We start from the raw sequence: 19757 nt of genomic DNA on the forward strand, positions 1-19757 counted from the left end.
TACAAGGAGAGGGTGACTTATGAGGACATAACCCATGTCCCCATTTTTCAAAACGCTTATAAATCATACAGAATGAGTTTTTTTTTTTTTTTTTTTTTTTGGAGAAAGTAAAAATGCACAAAGTTTCCTGTGAGGGTTAGGGTTAGGTGTAGGGTTGGTGTAGGGGCATAGAATATACAGTTTGAACAGAATAAAAACCATTACACCTATGGGATGTCCCCACTTTTCACAAAAACAAACATGAGTGAGTGTGTTTGTTTGTGTGTGTGTGTGTGTGTGTGTGTGTGCATGCATGTGTGCGTGTACATGATTAAAAATGTATATCTTGACTTAAAAAAAGGTTTAATAAATCAAAATGTAATGAACCATACATTAAAGCACTGCCGTCTGACAAAATTTGTTTTGACAGGTAACAATGCACAAAATCTATCAGATGATTACATTAACACATATTTGATTTAATTAACATATTATATATATTTAGATATGAAGGCAACAAACCAATTAGTGCTTAGTAAATAAATTCCTATGATTGGGGCAGCCTAGATGTTGTGAGATATGGTCAATCAATGGGCATCAATGCAGAATGATGATTAACCTCCAGGTCTTAACACAATTTGATAAAGCAGCTGTAATGAGGAGGCTTTGGGACTCCTATATAAAACATCACCATTTCCCAGTGTGTTTTAATTATTTTCTGCTGTTTTATCAGAAACAAATATAGTTGCTGTATCAGCTTATTTAGGTGCCTGCTTGCAGTACTGAGAGCAGCCTTCCTGCACTTAGACCCTTTATTGATAATGGCCCATTTTACTAGACATAGACTTACAGGTTGCATAATGGACAGTGATGTAGTCAGCCGGGAACTTTATATGAGTTCGTTGTTCCAATCGACCTTCTTGAAGTCACGATGCCAGGGCACATAATGAAAAAGAATCCAAAATAGCTTCTAATTATGTATGGCTATGGTAAAGCAGACTTGAACCAAAGGCTTATTTGGGCTTTTATGTTAACATAAGCAATCACATTTTCCCCTGAGTCTGACCACCCACATTGTGATATTTCGGGCTTAGAAAGTTCAAGGGGATATTTGGCTCTCTATCCATCCGCCGTCCTGCACAACCCCTCCTTTATAGCTGTCAGTATCACATCTAAAGGAAAGCACTGATACTGTAGGTGAGTTTGTCAGATGCAAATATCGCTGCTGATCATTTGGGAGAAGGTTACGAGACGGTGGCAGGAGTTCTGTCAGGACGAGAGAAAGAAAACGACAAAGATCCAGGGAGAGACAGAAGGCAAACCTCAGGAGAGGATTTGTAATTCCTCCTGATGCTTCCCGAGCTTTCGGTGGAGTGTAGACAGTCAGGAAGGCTGTGCCTCACTCAGTGCTGGTGTTTCCTTTGGGGGACCCCTCCCGGGCGAGGGGGGAGGTGGAGAATTGCAATCCCACCCCGTCAAAGTGCTCTCTCTTAAACACTCACATACACACACGTACACACACACACACACATACAGAAACTCTCCACAGGAGAAGCTAGAGACAGAATGCGCAGCCCCTTCACAGCAGCTTTGGTGCGTCGTGGCGTCCAAAAGGGATCCTGCAACACTTTGATAGTTGGTTAATTACTCATATGATACCACACAGATGTCTGGGGGGCTCTAGCCGAAAATTCGTCTCACTAACTCACTGACTGACTGACGGGATCCTGGGGAAGGCAGACATTTAAGGAGCGGTAGGTGAAAAATCAGGAGGCATTTATAATTCATTAGTGTAGCAGTTTACGTGCCGTTAAGGATCCCTTTAGCGTCTAGCTGATGCTAAACTGAGATGCTACTTGAAGGGCTGTCTACTAAATAGTTCCTTGTGTACCAGGTGGTGGCAGGGACTTTGAACAGGAAACATATCTCGGCTCAGAAGTGTTCCTTTGCTGTCAAGATAATGAAAGGGGGTCTCAAATGATTCCAAACAAGATGAGGGTTGATTAACTTTTCTCACTTGTGATTCTCGCGTACGAATAGGCTAAGCTTGTTATCGATCTATTTAACTTATTTGAAAAGGCATTCAGGTAATTTATTTGTTAATAACACACACACACATATATATATGTGTGTGTGTGTGTGTAGACAATTTAATGCTATTCTCAGAAACTCAGATTAAATTGATCAAATGTCAAAATTTGAAGCTCGGAGATAAAGGAAAATTTGGTAACACTATACAATAAAGTCCCATTGGTTAATGTCTGTTAACTAGTAAATTTGTTACAGTATTTATTTATCTTTGTTAACATTAAACTGTTCATTGGTAGTTTATGTTAGCTTAGGCCCATTAAAAATACTAGCAGATACAACTTTTGATTTTAGTAATGTAGTAAATGTTGACATTAACATGAACTAATATTAATACATGCTTTATACGTTTTTTTTTTTTCATTGTTAGTTCATGTCGATTAATGCTAACAAGCATTACTGTTACCAAAAGAAATATCGGAATGATATAAAACCATGTAATTGTTATTAAGCAGTGGTCTTTGAATTTAATTATCCTAGAAAACAGCATATTGTGAAATTCATATTGTGACTTCGTTATTACGTTTGGGGAAACTGCCCTTATGAATGCCAAAATGCAAACCAACGTGGGAATGTGTGTTGAGGAAACAAACGGATGAAAGCTCTGCAATGGGCGCATTTTAAAAATTACAAAAACAAAAACCAAAACAAAACCCTTGATTCTGTGCCACTAACACCATGCGAGCACTGATGGGTACATGCCGGGAACGAGAGGAAAGGCAACGTCTCGTCCCTCTAGCGTGACAGTAACTCATACTGGCACTTTCCATCTGTGCTCCTCCACTAAATCTCTTTTGAAGTTGTCTTGAAGTTTTGCAGATCTAGTGTTATGCATTTAAGCAATTCTCTTTGATTTAGTTTTATTCTGAGGCCTGCGTCGTATGTCTTTTTATTTTGTGTGCCTGAGCTGCGAAACCTTGAACTCCGATTTGCTTAACGACATGATGTGGTTTGATGTCCGTCCTGTTGTTTGTTATCCCACAGCTGTGCCAAACAGCCGTAATCAGGCTCTTATCACCTCATCTGGAAATCAAAGAGTGAACTGTGTTCTGCAATGGGCATTACGACACTACAATTGCTCTTGCTAATGGCCGTCCTGGCCACTGTTGGAATATGTCACATTAACGGAACAGAGGAAGTCCTTCAAAACTTTACTACCTCCAAAATCAATGTGCATCCCACCACCAGTAAAGCCCTGCTGGATAACAATACCAGAGTAAAGGGGCCTCCTTCCTGTAAGGATCCCACTTCCATCAAGCTCTATTTTAAGTATGTTAACACAATTATTTCCTGTCTCGTGTTTGTGGTGGGAATGGTGGGTAACACCACCTTGCTGAGGATTATTTACCTAAACAAGTGTATGAGGAATGGACCCAACGCCCTCATCGCCAGCCTGGCTCTTGGAGACCTCATCTACATCACCATAGACATCCCTATCAATGTCTACAAGGTAGGCGCAGATCTGGTTCTTCATTGTTTTCAACTGGTAGGAAGCATGACATCATTTTGCTCTCAAAGGGTACTTTTCATAAAGCAGGCAAGCCTAGAGAGTACAAAACAAAAGAGACAGCTTGAGCACAGGAAGGGAGAATGAGCTGGCAGAGGAAGTTGGGAGGGGGCTTAGATGCAGAGGGCAGGGCGTCCGATTATATACGGTCATCCAGAGTTTATCTCTAGGGCCGTCCTATTACGGTTACTGAGGTTTTTGTGATGAGTGCAGGACGGATATGGCCTGATAAAATAAACAGGGGATTGAAGGGCCGTCATCCAAACGAACAGCCCTGTTCTGACTAGTGCTTCATCACTAGCCAACGTCTCTTGTCTAATTCTCGGATCATCAGTAAACATAGTACCTGACAGTGAACAGAGGCCTGTGTTAGCAGATGGATCAATGATGTAATGTTCTCTTCATTTATTAAAAACAGATGAAATATGCAACTCAGATATACAATGATATCAATACACTTCTTCAATAAAGAGCATATTTTGAACCTCGGTGTTAAAAAAAATATGCTAAAAAAATGTCTAGGTCATACATCACTCCTGATATCATAATGAAGAAACAAGACAACAGAAAAAAATAAACAAAATAAAATAAAATCAATAATTTTGGCATCATCATCATCATCATCTTTTATTATTATTTCTTATGGGATAAAATAAAGAATATTTCATGCTTCTCTGCTTATTAAAAGTCATGTGGTCCAATCTAAAAAAAAATATTTCATAGACGACTCCTGCATATAAGGTATAATTATCCAAAAATTCAAGATGATTGTACTTTTTATGACAATAACTACAGTTCATGTTGTACAATGTCATGTAGTGTGACCCCCCCCCCCCAAAAAAAAACAAAAAAAAAAACAAAAACAATTACTGACATTTACAGAATGAATAGTTCAAGATAAAAAGTTGGATATGTACTCAAGATGTACAAAATATGATTTATTGTTGTTGAAGATACTTTTTACTTGATGGATATACCACATGACATTTTTGGGAGTCTCAAGCCCCTTTCACACTGCCATTCCGGCAAATACAGGGGTAAAGTGTTCCTGTAATTGTTCCCTGGTCGCTAGATTTGGCACTTTTACACTGCCAGTGATGACCCGGTACATGTGCGTGCTTTCACACACAACCCTTGAAGATCCAGTAACGACACGTGACATCAGCGCGTGACGTGTAATGTACGAGTCGAAAACGCTTGGCACGTTATACTTTAACTGAAGCAAGCAAACGATCTCTGCGTCAGCGCGGAAAGTGAGGAACTAACTGATCTCTGCTTCATTACAGTTTGCACTTATGTTTTCGTTGCGAATGTTGATCTTCCTTCAAAACAGTCGGTAAAAGAGTCGCGCGATAACGCGCGTCATCACTTCGATACGGAATTAGATCTGGCTTTTGTTCACACAGCGCTCGTTCCGGATCGATTACCGCAATGTTACTAGGTCCCCGACCCGGGTTCAATTCGGTAATCAATTCCGGGATGTGGTTGCTTTCACACAGAAGGCGACCAGGCAATGTTACGGGAATATTGCGGGTCCGACGTGCAGTGTGAAAGGGGCTTTACTGAAACATTTCTTTTGAAAAATGTTGAAAAAGGTTTTTTTTTTTTTTTTTTTTCAAGCATGGATACAAAGAGTGCATTTCTAAAAACTTGCCAATGTTTTAAACTACATTTTTCTCTGTCTTCTTTGTCTTTCACTCTTTTATCACTGACTCATGCCACATTTCCTATCTGTAGTCGGTCTTCCCAATTTTATAAAGATAAAATGCTCTCTGAATTGAGTTTTCTTTTCCAATTTTCAGCATTCATAAAGCATGCTTTTATATTGTACGAAATTCATTTTGAGAGACTTTTGGGATACTGGGTGGAGATATCAGATGTACATACTCTTAAGAGTTTTGTGATCAGAGATCTCGTGTTCTGCTCTATCAGGATGAAAGATATCAAGTGAAAGCCCATATGAAAAAAACATCAATGTTTTAAAATGGAAGTGCGATATTTAGCATCTCTTGTTTTTGTGACGCACAGACTTGTTCTGTATGCACTTCAGATCACTGACTTCCAACATACATCAAATACACATACAAATACACTTCTCCAGCTGAGCCACCGATTAAACTCAGCACTCCTCATACAAACAGGGCCAGGATACACCCGTGAGGAGTTTCCTTTCTAAACCTGAGCATAATCCACATACTTTTCCTGCTTAACAAAAGCCAAGGTCCTCTCAGAGAACCTTGTCAAGGCCACTTGAACGAGGAGACACTGCAGAAGAAAAAAAACAAAACACTTATGATGACGCAAATGTCATTGCAAAAAAAGATGTGTTTTTGTTTTCAACACTACTGGAGTCTTGCTAGATCTAGACAAGCTAATGTATACGATGACCAAGCAACCATTGAAACGACTCTGAAGCCATTTCATCAAGACAAGATGTGTGCCCTTAAGTCCAAAAATGGGAACAGAGAATCCAATAATAAAGAAAAAAAAATCTGTTCTTTATTTAAGCAGATTCCAGAAATCCAGACTGCTTTAATTCTGGTTAAACATCTCCATTTCTTTTCTTTTTTTTTCTTTATAAATAAATACCCAGACATAAGCACTTTAAAGAAGTAAGAACATGTTGTTCAATTCATCCACATTTAATTTATCTTAATGCATTGTATTCTACTATAGTGGATGATTAGCTTGTGGGTCATAGGGCTGAGGAATCATATCCATGAACGATTCTATTTTTCTTGCAGCTACTTTTCACAAAATGGCCATTTGAAGAGAGCTTTTTTGGACTCTTCCTGTGTAAACTGGTGCCTTTCCTTCAGAAAGCGTCTGTTGGAATTACAGTACTCAACCTGTGTGCTCTGAGTGTGGACAGGTAAATCACAACTTCACTATTTTGATGTTAAAGTGTACATTATATAATAAAAAAATTGTTAACATATAATTATATCCATAATCAAAAAATTTAATAAAATAATAAATCATAGGCCTGAATCAGGTGTGTTTGATCACTGAGACATTGGAAATGTTGGGGAACTCTAGGAATAGGTTGAAAACAAAATGTTGATATACTGACCACTTTTATAGTGTTCTGCTATTCTAAAGCTGATTTCCAAAAAGTTTTGCCTTTTCTAATTCATCATTGATAAGGTTTTTTCTTCAGATGGAGTTTTCCAAATACTCAAGTTTTCTAAAATAAAATAAAGCTTGTAAACCCTTTTGCCCACAAAACCTTCTCTAATTTGACCTTTGAACTTTGGGTCACAATGAGGTTCAGGTTCAGATTTCACTGTTGAGGTCAGACATAGACAAAGGTCAGAAGCTAGGACACATTTGAATCTTTCACTCCTCTACATACCAAGCTATTTGGAATGAGTCATTAAAAAAAAAAAAAAAGTATACTTTTTCACAATATTTGTATAAGTAATAACTAAATACAACGTAATGTGGAATCCATCAGCGATCACATTCATTTTTATTAAACATTTTATTAACAAAATGCATAGAGGTCATTTGTCAAGTCACTAAAATTGTTTCCTTTATATTTATTAACCATTGTTTATTTAGTAAAATACATTTTATTGTCATCATGCACTATGAATCCAAATCGGAGCCACAAATGTCTAGAATGATAACATCTCCACTAAGTTAAATATAAATGTACAATTGTTGTTGAACAGGAATACCCAAATGGGTCATTATATTTCATTATATTTCAGTATATATTTCATTAATACATTTTCTCTCATGGGTTTTTCAACAAACAAACAGGCAAACATGACCATGAGCATAGGGAAACGTCTCAGGTTACAAATGTAACCTTGGTTCCCTGAGAACAGGGAACGAGACAATACGTCAACGACGCTATGGGGAACGCCTCAGGTGTGACAGGTGTCTGAAATCAAATATCAACTCACAGCAATCATGCTGACCGGCGACAGCCGTGAATCATCAGCTTGAATGATGAGCGTGCGACCTGGATATAAAAAGGGCGCCTTGAAACCATGACAATATCCTTTCGTCTGAAGGGACTGTTTGGCAGGCAGACCCTGAGGCATGGCTGGGAGACGTATTGTCTCGTTCCCTGTTCTCAGGGAACCAAGGTTACATTTGTAACCTGAGACGTTCCCTTTCGAAGGGAACTTCGACAATACGTCAACGACGCTATGGGGAACGAAATACCCACGCCGCCATGCTAAAGGGAGTGCATGCCCAATGCCAGTGACAACTGTCAGAACCAGCATTCAGTGAACGCTAGAACCACTCACCCTCAGGTCACACAGGGCTGTCAGTGACAGCACTCCCTACGGTCATAGCCCAAGCTATATGATACCACAGAAAACCTCCATAAACATAGTTTAGTGAAAGGTCTACCTGGGCCTGCTCAAGGGCCTAGGACCACAACTTCAACTTCTTAGAAGGGGTCCCTTCTAGGGAATGTGGCTAGGGAACCCGAGGGAACCCCAGCCAGTCACTATTCAGGGGAATGTACCACCTGAAAAGCCACCAGGCAGGCTGACCTGGTGTCACTACATTAGACACTACAGACTGGCCACTTCCTGTCTGTCCGAAGACAGAGCCTCTGGACACTTGCCTTTAGGAAGGCATCCAGCCCGAGGAACTGCGGAGCAGGCAGTGAACCACTCGGCCCGGATCTCAGAGACGGGATATCCTGGAGAGTATGACTCAGCGTAGTGCTTTACAACCCTTGCCAGCGAGGGGAGTTTCTCTACTCGATCCACGGATCTACCCAGTGTTTGTGTTTCAAAAACACTGAGGAGGCCTGTGAGGGCCTTAGGACTGATCTAACTGGGAGGCCTCATGAGAGGCCTACGACCGACGGACCAGACTCAGGAGACCACATACTCACATTGACCCTCAGTGAGGGGAGCATAAGATCTACCTGGTAGGCAACCAGGCTGTAGCAGGATAAAGAGGTTCCAAGAGGGAACCCGTAGCAGAGAATAAAAACTTGAGCCGAGCCAGGGCGCAAGCTCACCTTCGGTAGCTGCCTGCTAAGGACTGCTAAACTGAAAGTAAGCAGCCACTAGCTTACAAAACCCAGCATCACCGTGAAACTACTCCCAGGGAGACCTGGAGAGGCCTACTACCTGACCACCACAGTATGTGGGAGCTCACCTTCGGAGAGGCCTGGTGAAGCCTACTACCTGATAACCGCAATATGTGGGAGTTCACCTACAGAGAGGCCTAGAGAGGCCTACGACCTGTTACCAGATAACCACCTTAAGTGGAAACTGAAAGTTATTTGAAACTCAACTCCAGGGAGGCCTGGTGAGGCCTACTACCTGACAACCACAGTATGTGGGAGCTCACCTTCAGAGAGGCCTGGTGAAGCCTGCTATCTGATAACCACAATATGTGGGAGTTCACCTATAGAGAGGCCTAGAGAGGCCTACTACCTGTTACCAGATAACCACCTTAAGTGGAAACTGAAAGTCAATTGGAACTCAACTCCAGGGAGGCCTGGTGAGGCCTACTACCTGACATCAACTTCAGGGAGGCCTAGTGAGGCCTACTACCTGATAAACACAGTGCAGGAAAGCTTACTTTCAGGGAGGCCTGGAGAGGCCTACTACCTGAAAACCATAGCTGATAGTGAGCCAGACTCCCTGGGGCTTTGCCTTCAGGGAGGCCTTATGAGGCCTACTACCTGACATTTCCAAGAAGCGGGAATTCAACTCCAGGGAGGCCTGTGGGGCCTGCCACCTAGTAACCACAGTATGTGGGATTAAACCCTCAGGGAGGCCTAGTAAAGCCTACTACCTGACCACCACAAAATGTGGGAGCCCACCTTCAGGGAGGCCTGAAGAGGCCTACTACCTGAAACAGTCTAATCAGCTGGATGTAACTGCTGCTGGGGACTCGCCTAACAGGGAGGCCTGGTCGAGCCTGCTAGCTGATAGCGAGTCTATTCTGCTACTTTACCGAACACTGCTGGAACCATACTATTAAAAACTTTTCCTATAGTTTTGTCCAAGTGTATGTTCCACAATGTTGCGACCCACCTCAGAGGAGGCCTGTTAAGGCCTACTAATCAGCAGTGAGCCTTCTGCCCGAACTACCAGGGCCAACCACCGAAGGTGAGCTGGCCTAGGAGCCCTATTGGGGGCTATTCCGTCAAGAAGGCCTGCTGGGGCCTACTACCCAACTGTGCAGCCTTTGCGGCAGAAATCTGTTGCTACAGCATCCTGGTACCTAATCACATTGCCAGAGGCAGTGTACTCAGCAAATAGCAATACCCTTATAGCAGGGGAGTACAACATACGCCATTCTGCCTAGTGGAGGCCCCATTAGGGGCCTACCTACTAAATGCATAGGCGTCAGCCCATGGCAATGCTCTGGCTTCAAAGGGAGCAGAGTTCAAAAACCGGAATGAAATGTAGTTTAGAACTCCCTGCTCAACCGGAGCCATCGTGGTGTGAGGTAGATACATACAGAGCTGAGAATGGACTACTCAAAACTACCCTGAGTTAGCGGGGGAGTAACAACCATATGCCCCTGCAATGTTAGACAGGGAGCAGGCCTGCAAGTGGCTCCAAAGGGTGACAGGGATTTGTCCTGCGCCCAGCCTAGGGGAGCGGGGGGGCTAAATTGCAAGCCAACCCACTTCAACCCATCGGTCGAGCGATTAGCTCAACGGGCTGAGTGGAGCCAGCTCTAGAGGCCCAAAAAACATCTCTGTTCGGCAGGGTCTGACAAACTCTCACTTCGCAGAGCGAAAGATGGCCTAACCCTGCTAGACTGATCCTACCTCAGCTACCACCCTGCATTACTCTATCACCCCTGAATGCAGAGAAAGGGGCGGGCCTTTGCCAACAACTCCCATTTAAGGGAGGAGGCTGAAATCAAGGGGAGGAAGCCTAACACATAATGAATGTGGCAGCTATACTTAGCAACACGCCTCCAACATCCCTAGCATAGCCTAGGCCAGCTACAGAGGCGGCCCGGATGAGGGCCGACCTGCAAGCATAGATCTACCTGAGGGCTCGGAGGAGCCACAGCCTCCTTTATTGAGAGGCCGTGAAAACACTCAACCTACTGAAACCCAACAGAGCTCAGGGGAGCGAGTACTCAGGATACCAATGTCACAAACCGATAGGCCGGACATCTATCTGAAGATCTATATGAAGCGCCAGCGTCAGTCTAAACCTAAAGCAAAAAAGTTTTTTTTTTTTTTTTAGGAAGACCAACTACTCTACCCTCTGGGTGGCTAACAGCCCTGAGGCTAAACAAAAATGAGCGGTGGCCCAACACGCATATAAAATGTTATGACAGGAAGGTCATCACATACTCAGCACAGAAGCCAAATCTTCTTTGAGCTTCCTCCTAATTCGTTCTAGCCACCAACTGGGGGAGGCTTCAGGGCCCTAAAGTCCATACTTTAATTGCTCCTCTAAGAATGACCCCTTAGGTCTATACAGGGAACAGGGTCTGTAGAGAAATACAATCAGTGTTAGTTTTACACACAGAATTTTACAAACCAAAAGTTCACCTGCGGCGTGCGGAGTGAAGACTCGCCAGAGAGTTCTCAATGAATCTGGGGTCCACCACTTTTACATGCCTAAAAGAGGCGCTCACATCAACCAGTTGCTATGGTGGGCCATCAGAACATAGTTCTCATCATAAGGCCCATCCCCAGGGCTGGTGTAACGTAAACGCCTGGGGAGTCAAGAAGAGGGAGAGGGCTGGTAGAAAAAGCCCTCCAGGGAGATCAAACCCTATTTCCGCTGAGCGTTGCAGCGCTTGTGCTGAATGACCTCCCTTAAGTCCCTCTTTTTGCGGGAGGCCCGCCTCCTCTGTGTCCTACTCCTCCATGGAGGGGGGGCACGAGAGGCGACACTAGACCTCTGGTCCTGCCTACGGTCCTCAGACGAAGACGGACCAGGTCCTCCCGCCTGCCTGGGCTGGGGCCCGGATCTCAGCGGTATACAGGTCTTAAATGCAGCCGATAGTGCCTTCGCCTCCCTAAACTTCCCAACCACCGCCTCAACGGAGGTGCCAAAAAGTTTAGCAGGCAAAACTGGTGAATCAAGGAGAAGGGACTTTTCTTTCTCCCCGATATCAACCAAGTTGAGCCACAGATGCCTCTCTGTGGCCACCATCGCCGCCATCGATCGGCCGATCGCGGCAGCAGTCTGTTTAGTGGCCCGGAGGGACAAATCTGTGGTCCGGCGCAACTCAGCGACCGCCTCAGGGGACAGCACTGCCCCCTGGTCGAGATCCTGCAGCAGGTCAGCTTGGTAGGCTTGGAGCACTGCCATGGTATGAAGGGCAGCACCGCCTGACCTGCTGCCGTGTACGCTCTGCCATTCAAGCGAGCCGTGGCTTTAAGGGGCTTGGATGGCAGAGTTGGAGCTTTTAGTGTCGACACCCGCCCAGAAACGAGATAGTTCGCAAACATCTCGTCAACGGGCGGCATCGACACATAACCGTACTCACCGATCCCCTCAACATCAGCGAAGTTACCCCGCTGATGTCGATGAATACGTGCAGAGTACGGTTTCTTCCATGCCCTCTCGATCTCTGAATGGAGATCAGGAAGGAATGGAAGGCTCTGGTGAGCTGGTGGTCTATGTTCAGGGAGAAACCGATCATCCAAACGACCGCGAACGATCTCTCCCTGAGCGCGCCGCCATGGCAACTGAAGTTTGTCAGTGGCGCGCTCCATAACTTCCACCAACTCTGCGTACACGGGGCAGGATGGCTGACGAGGTTGAGAATCTAAATCATCCTCCTCAGCCATCTCTTGCCCGGCCTGAAGAGCACTCGCTGCAGTATTAGTAGGAGAAAAGTCTCCGTCATCCCCCTGCAGCTCACTCTCGGCAGCCGATGACACGTCCGAGAGGTTAACGCCACCCTCGAGACTGTCAGCGAGCTCCATCTGGGAGCCCCATGAAGCGCATCGCCGCTCTGCCTCGGCACGAGCGGGACCCGATCCGCGAGGACCAGACGCTGAACTCTCTTCCCTCGAGAAGAGAGCCAGACGAGAGCGGAGCGTTCTCATAGGAAAACGCTCACAATTTGCACAGGACGCTCCCTCAAGAGCATCCTGTGCGTGCTCTTCACCCAAACAGTACACACACATCTCGTGAGTGTCACCCGGCGACAAATATCTTGGGCACGGGTCAGCACATTTCACAAAATTTTTAGGACTTGCCTTAGATGTGCGTTTCATTTTCGCTGTAAGCAGACGTTTAAATCAGACAAAACAGTCCCTGAAGACGAAAAGGATATTGTCATGGTTTCAAGGCGCCCTTTTTATATCCAGGTCGCATGCTCATCATTCAAGCTGATGATTCACGGCTGTCGCCGGTCAGCATGATTGCTGTGAGTTGATATTTGATTTCAGACACCTGTCACACCTGAGGCGTTCCCCATAGCGTCGTTGACGTATTGTCGAAGTTCCCTTCGAAAGGGAACTAGTGACTTCACCAAACAAACAGCTGATGTCTATCTGTGAGCATTTAAGTAAAATTCAAATTAAAAGGTAAAGCAGACTTTTCATTAATCTTAGATCAACCTTTAAGCTTATTGTAGCTATAAACCAGTATCTGAATGTTGCTACAGCTGCACAAGTGATATTTTTACAAAAAGCTTTCCCACACAATAGGAATCTGATCAGTCAAGCTTTGCAGGTGTTGACATAAAAAAAATAAATAAAATAAAACAGATGGTGTTGAAGACTCCACATCCTACACACTTTTCTGGGGTCATTCACAGAAATGTTTAGTGCACATGAAGTGGAACTTCAATGATATGTCTCTGTTTTTGAAATGTTGAAACAGGTAAGCAGTCGTCTGAGAGTTTTGTTAATGGTTGTACCTTTTGTGGCTCAGGTACAGGGCTGTAGCATCCTGGAGCAGAGTGCAGGGGGTCGGCATTCCCCTCTTTACTGCCATTGAGATCTTCTCCATCTGGGTCATGTCCATCATCTTGGCTGTGCCAGAGGCAATGGGCTTCAACATGGTCACCTTTACCTACAATAACCAAACCTACCGCACTTGCATGCTCAAGCCTGAAACTGGCTTCACGAAGGTACGCTTTAACCGGATGGATGTCATGCAGACGTCTTTTCCGCTCATTCGCATAAACACTCAAACACTTAGTAACAAACAGTGCATCCTGTCCAGTTGACCCAGAGCAGGATGCTATGCTCTATTTCTGTGATCTTTTACTAACTTTGATCTTGGGAACAACATTTTGAGTAAATAACAGACATTACAGGGGATAAGAGTAAACCCTTTGAGTTTCCTTCAGTTGCCCCGAGCAGGTGATATCTGGAGATCTCTTTCCATTTGTTTCAGGCCAATTCATAGCAGACCATGAGTGCAATTACCAGCTGATGTATCTCTCACAAGCAGAGCCATATGTGTAGATACAGAGTTCATTCTTTCATATGAACACTGCAATTAATCACAGAAACAAAAGACAATTCTAATGAGCCTAAACACAGCACAATTCAATTATAAAAATTTAATTAACATTGTGGTGAGTTCACTTTGTGCACCTTTTTTTTATGTGTAACAGTTATGCTAGGGACTCGGGGATCACGTAAGGTCAGCAAATAATTATCACAAATTAAAACCAGCAGGGCTATCAGGACGCAACACAAAAAGATTTTCCAAAAAAAAAAAAAAAAAACTCCTAAAAGGACTTTCCGCTACTCTTTATGGACAAATTTGCTAACATATGCCTTAGTTCAGGAGTTTGTGGTCAGTAATTCAGCTAAAATCCTTACTGACTGCAAAATTTCAAAAAGTAGTATTAAACATAGCTAGAATTTAATATGTTTATTGCTATCATTTCTTTATTTTTCTTACCAGTCCATTGCTGCTCTGGCTTCTAAACATCCTTTAAAGGTCTAAGCTCAATGCTGAGATCTTTCACTCAGGCAAATAAACTATTTTAAACTAAATTGTTACATAAAAAAGATGGTGTTATCATATAAAAAGGATTAAAAAAAATTTATGACAACCCTTAAATGACCTTATTTCATGACATATTAACAGTGTTTGTTTACTGTATACATAATGGATAGTGTATATGTGTTTTATCTTCTCTCAGTTCTATGTACATTTGAAAGACTGGTGGTTATTTGGCTTTTACTTCTGTGTGCCACTGGCCTGCACAGCTATTTTCTACACCCTCATGACATGTGAAATGCTCAACCGCAGAAAAGGAAGCCTTCGGATAGCCCTCAGCGAACACCTTAAACAGGTAATAAGAAGTCCTTTATACTACTTCCAAGTCTGTATGATAAAAACATACTAATAATTACTGAGCAGTAACAGTTTTCGCATTTAGTTTATGTTCTGTGTGCTACTGTCTTTATGAACCCAGATTATATCATAATATTCTTTTTTTAACCTGTCCTGTATGCACTATTGTGAGTAAAGCCTTTAAAAAGTGTAGAGGAGCTTCAATATGAGAGTACATTATATGACACTGAACAGACTTCTTTTCTAATGGCTTGTTTATGCTCTGCAGCGGCGTGAAGTGGCTAAAGCAGTCTTCTGTTTAGTGCTGATCTTTGCTCTTTGCTGGTTCCCTCTTCATCTGAGTAGACTGTTGAAGAAAATGGTTTATGTTCCAAATGATGAAAGACGTTGCGAATTACTCAAGTGAGTGGGACCATTGCCAATGTTGACTCTTGACCGTGGACTGATTTATTTTGTACCTTACATGCTTGTGCATAAAGGTTTTTTTTTTCTTCTGATGTAAAAGTTATAGTTTGTAGTCTAAAGTGTTTACACAGCTGTGCTCATAAGTTTACATACCCCTTGGAGACATTGTAGCATTTGAGAAGATTTGATATAATATATAAATATGTTTTTTTAGGTTTGTATGGTCATCTTAGTAACACCCCCCCCCCCCCCCCCCCCCCCCAAAAAAAAAAAAAAAAAAACGATAAAGAAAAAACTAGATATTGTAGATTATGCAAAGGATATGTAAACTCAGGAGCAGAACTGGAAATGCAAACAAAACTAAACGAGTGTCCAAACTTTCAGCTTCCTGTTGATCATGGATTATTTTGGCATCAACTTGGCCACTGTGAACTCTTGCATCAACCCCATCATCCTCTACTTCGTGAGCAAGAAGTTCAAGAATTGCTTTAAGGTGAGTTTAAAACTGCTTGCTCCCTACATTTACCTGCCACTGCCAACAGATTCACGCAGAACGCTTGTTTCTGAATGCATTTCCTTCGCAAAGTCTGAAAATGGCCACAACAAAACAATCCATCAGCAAATTATGCTTGATTTGCAGAGACAGCTGTTTAGGGTACTGTGAGTCATTTCTCAGAGAAAGATAAGTCATGCCCAGCCCTCACTGAGCACAGTTTACCGACAATGATATCAAACCCTAAGTGGGCTGCTTCTGAATAATGATGATCCCAAAGATACAGTGCAGCTGAAGTGTTTGCGAGACAAAGCAAAACAACAACAACTCAGAGTTCATGGGCCTAAATAGAAGCAAACTGATGATTTGTGCAAGAGATGGCGTGGGTCCAAGAGAAATATTCAAAGTTGATTTACTATGGGCCAAACTTAGTGCTGCAGATAAGCAATACAGATTCATTTAAACTCATTCGCCTCTTATACAAAACAATGTGTAGCCTACAACTTAAAATCTAAACCAGACTTAATAGAAAAATGTCCCTGTAGCAACATTTCTGTAAAATAAAATTAAAGTAGATTGCTCTACATGCATGTTTTATGCTACTTTCAAATGGAAATGCCCAATGAGTGGCACTAGACAGCATATGTGCAAGTCAGTCTCTGAAACTGATGAATGTAAATCTATCAGCGTTTTATTCTGTTGGCTCTTCTAAGCATCACAGCAGGTTGAAAATTTAATGTCCAGTGAGTGGTGTTAAACGATTAAAGCTTTATCGTGTTTGAAAATAACATACCACCTACCCTAAACCTAACAGTGTTAACAAAAGCAAACATCTGTGTTAACCGTGCCATTTTAGCTTACTTCTTTAATTCTTTAAGCTGTTTTATCTGGTGTTGTGCCTTTTATTTTACTTCTGAATTGCAAATGCAATGTTTTACCAGGTGAGCTCACGAGTAAGCTTACCATGTTAAAAAAAGCCATACATATGGAGCTTTAATACATCTAAATGTATCGGTTTACAAATCATGCTCAATGGTAAAAGTGTTTTGGGTCATAAAATAATATTGTAAAAGAAACCACACACAGTAAGTAGTTATTCACTGATAATCTACAAATATAATCATAATGGAAATTGTGCTTTATTGTCTTTAGTGTTCATTTCAGCTAGAAAGTGCAGTTGAATTGTATGCAGTTGAATTGTATGCATTTTTTTGAGTTTTTCAAAAATCGAGGTATGTTTTCCAAATGAGCCTATGTTGGTACAATCAAATGATTTTTCTTTGTTCTTTATCATTTTTTCAGTCCTGCTTGTGCTGCTGGTGTTACACCAGAAACCAGGTGTCCAGCTCAGGCCCAGTGAACGGCACTAGCATTCAGTGCAAAAACCATGAGCCCGGCATCCTCAATACCGACAGAAGCCTTCGTAAATACAGTGACTGAGAGGTGAAGGACTCACTCCAGTCAGCCTACATGCTTAAAACACATTATAAAAGCAGACATCACCCAGCGTCAAACTTTGAGGTGGAAAACATTGTAACCATTCATATGAAACTAAAGTTCCTCGGAGCAGTATCAGGCAGTTTTTATAAATAGCTTCAGACCAGACAATGGACCTGGTATATTTAAAGTCTCACGTAGACCTACAGCAGCTGTTCCCTGACTTTCAGAGGGTTGTTTTGCTGTGTGAGAAGTGGTGGGAGTGAAGACCAACAGCAACAGGATGCAGCTGAACCTAACAGCTACAAATTAACCCTCATCAGGAGTTTGACATGTGTTCCTTATATAAATGGGACACTATGAACATGCTCCGGATCATCATTGTCCGACATGAAAGGAAGTTAGAGAAAGGAAGAGTGAAGTGGTGAGGGTCAATCTGTGTTTTCTGTGTTCCTTCCTATAAGCTTTGCCAAAGAAACTCTCAGCATGCCGCTATCCTTCAAATTCAGTGTCCGGTTGTTATTGTTAGCACACTGAATGCAGTTATGGAAGTTTAAGCAAGGAACTCCCAGGCTGCTTCATGCCTCAGTCTTTGTTAAGCTTTTAAGTGAAACATACTGTGCGCTGGACGTCACTTCTGTTCATGTGGGTTAGGAAATTTAATGGAGATATGCCTTTGTGTTTGAATACCAAATTAAGTTTATTGCGTATGTGCTTGTTTAAGGTGAAAATGTAAGTTTAGAATTAAATCACAAATCGTGGACATAATAGAGCAAATGTGAAATTAACAAGCTGGATTCAGTTCCATCAATAAAGAGGCAAATAAAACTTGCTGGGATTTAAGAGTAATTTCTAGGAAGGCATCCAGTTGCAACAAATGCTGTGTTAAAGAAGAAGAAAAAATGGGCATAAGGGAACCGGAAAACGGACCTTTCTGTAATCAAAACAAAAATACCAAAGAGATACAAATATGTCTTTGCTTTTTTTTGACACTGTGAATTTTCTCTGAACATAACTCATACGTGCTATTAACCTTGCGCCCATTAATATTATTAATATTCAATGGCCTCAGTATTTGTATATCATGTGTATTTTAAGTTGAAATAGTTCTTTTTTTGCAAAAAACCTACACTACTGCTCAAAAGTTTGGTGTCGGTAAGATTAAAAATTTTATATAACTTTATTATCGTTATTATTTATGAATACTTTTCTTCTGGAAATAAAGATGTATTAAACTGGTCTAAACAAACTGTCAAGATTACTGTCTCAAATAAATGTTGAACTTTTCAAAAAATGATTTTTAAATTGTAAAACTATTTCACAAACTTAATGTTCTTTACTGTATTTTTCAATCAGATAAATGCAGCTTTTCCCTAAACAAACTACAAAAAAAAATCTTACCATACCCACATTTTTGAATAGTAGTGTATATGAAATAAAAAAATCAATTTTCTTCTTGATGTAATTTGAAACTAATGTGAATGACATTATACACATTCTGACAGAGACCTGCATGGGTTTTGTTAATTTGGGGTGTTGATGAATATGTATATATAAACAAGGTAATTGTTGTAGTGGAATTTGATGTCACAGATTATCCTTAAGAGAGGAATGTTGCACATGTATTTTATTAATATAATCCATACATACGAATTATAACACATACATAAGAAATTAAACTTATTGTAGCACTATGACAATCAAACAGCTCTGTTTACTCTATTTGCTTTGCAGTACAATTAATAAACTTATGGATTATTTTACATATCATGAATGACTGGATAAAATAACACACTTCTTCTCATAGATTGTTATAGCATCATATTCAATTTGTAGATGAGCTGCTAGTTATTTGGACCAGATTATTGATTCTACCACTTAAGGCAATGTTATCTTAACTCGAAGTGTAATGAGGTTTCATTGTTAAAAGAAGAGAGGTGCCTTGTGACCGCTGTCTGTTTTTGGCCTGGGAAGAACCTCCAGTGTGGGAGTGATTTGTGATGTACTTTGACCCACCAGGGAACACGGCCCCTCTGGGTCATCTGTGTCGACCCAGAGGATGTGAACAGAATATTAGACTTAAACCATCATCTGTCCGCAATGTCAGTTTAGCAAGTGTTTATTTGGACAAAAGTACTCTATCAGTCTGATATTGGTTTGAACAAATACATTTTTTTTTTTTTTTTTTTTTTTTTTTTTTTTGCTTGTGTGGATTTTTCTAAGTAAATAAAGAATTCTGTATAATGGAGATGATGCATATTTATAAGCACAATAGGCAAATTGTTGGTCTGGTCTCAAACATGATTCTTCTGAAAATAACATTATTTGTTTACTGCAGAGTTATACGCATTTCTGTATTTATACTTCAGTAATTTCTCATTATTTAAATTAATTTCTATTATTAATGCAAATGATGGGTTTTTTTGTGTGATATAAAATCACTGCAAAACAATGTTCTAAGCTGAATATAAGCCTATATATAAACCTACATAAATGTGAAAATATATGACTTCGAGGTTTGAGATATTCTTTCTCGTGCTTATTAAGTTGCCTTCAGGGGAATAAGGAATTGTTTTAGGTCAGAGGAATTCGGTGGGAACCAAGGAAGCAA

The 19757-nt window shown here is 41.5% G+C and overlaps 1 protein-coding gene across 1 annotated transcript; it reads left to right on the plus strand.

Annotated features, from left to right (window-relative positions):
- Positions 1-1483: 1483 nt before the first annotated feature.
- On the plus strand, positions 1484-19176 carry LOC113111432 (endothelin-1 receptor-like). Its single transcript, XM_026276192.1, has 8 exons — positions 1484-1733; positions 3052-3517; positions 6319-6446; positions 13429-13627; positions 14657-14809; positions 15080-15213; positions 15601-15709; positions 17012-19176. The coding sequence occupies exons 2-8, from the start codon at positions 3122-3124 to the stop codon at positions 17147-17149; spliced, it is 1257 nt and encodes a 418-aa protein (XP_026131977.1). The 5' UTR covers positions 1484-1733; positions 3052-3121; the 3' UTR covers positions 17150-19176.
- Positions 19177-19757: the final 581 nt, after the last annotated feature.

The sequence above is a fragment of the Carassius auratus genome, chromosome 1, assembly GCF_003368295.1.
Source record: "Carassius auratus strain Wakin chromosome 1, ASM336829v1, whole genome shotgun sequence".
In the NCBI taxonomy this organism is placed as follows: domain Eukaryota; kingdom Metazoa; phylum Chordata; class Actinopteri; order Cypriniformes; family Cyprinidae; genus Carassius; species Carassius auratus.

Bases quoted from the DNA above. Each gene is read 5' to 3' on its own strand.
- LOC113111432 (XM_026276192.1), top strand. From the start codon at position 3,122: ATGGGCATTACGACACTACAATTGCTCTTGCTAATGGCCGTCCTGGCC. The intron at 3,518-6,318 runs GTAGGCGCAGAT...TTTTTCTTGCAG, and splicing joins TCCCTATCAATGTCTACAAG to CTACTTTTCACAAAATGGCC. The intron at 13,628-14,656 runs GTACGCTTTAAC...ATCTTCTCTCAG, and splicing joins CTGAAACTGGCTTCACGAAG to TTCTATGTACATTTGAAAGA.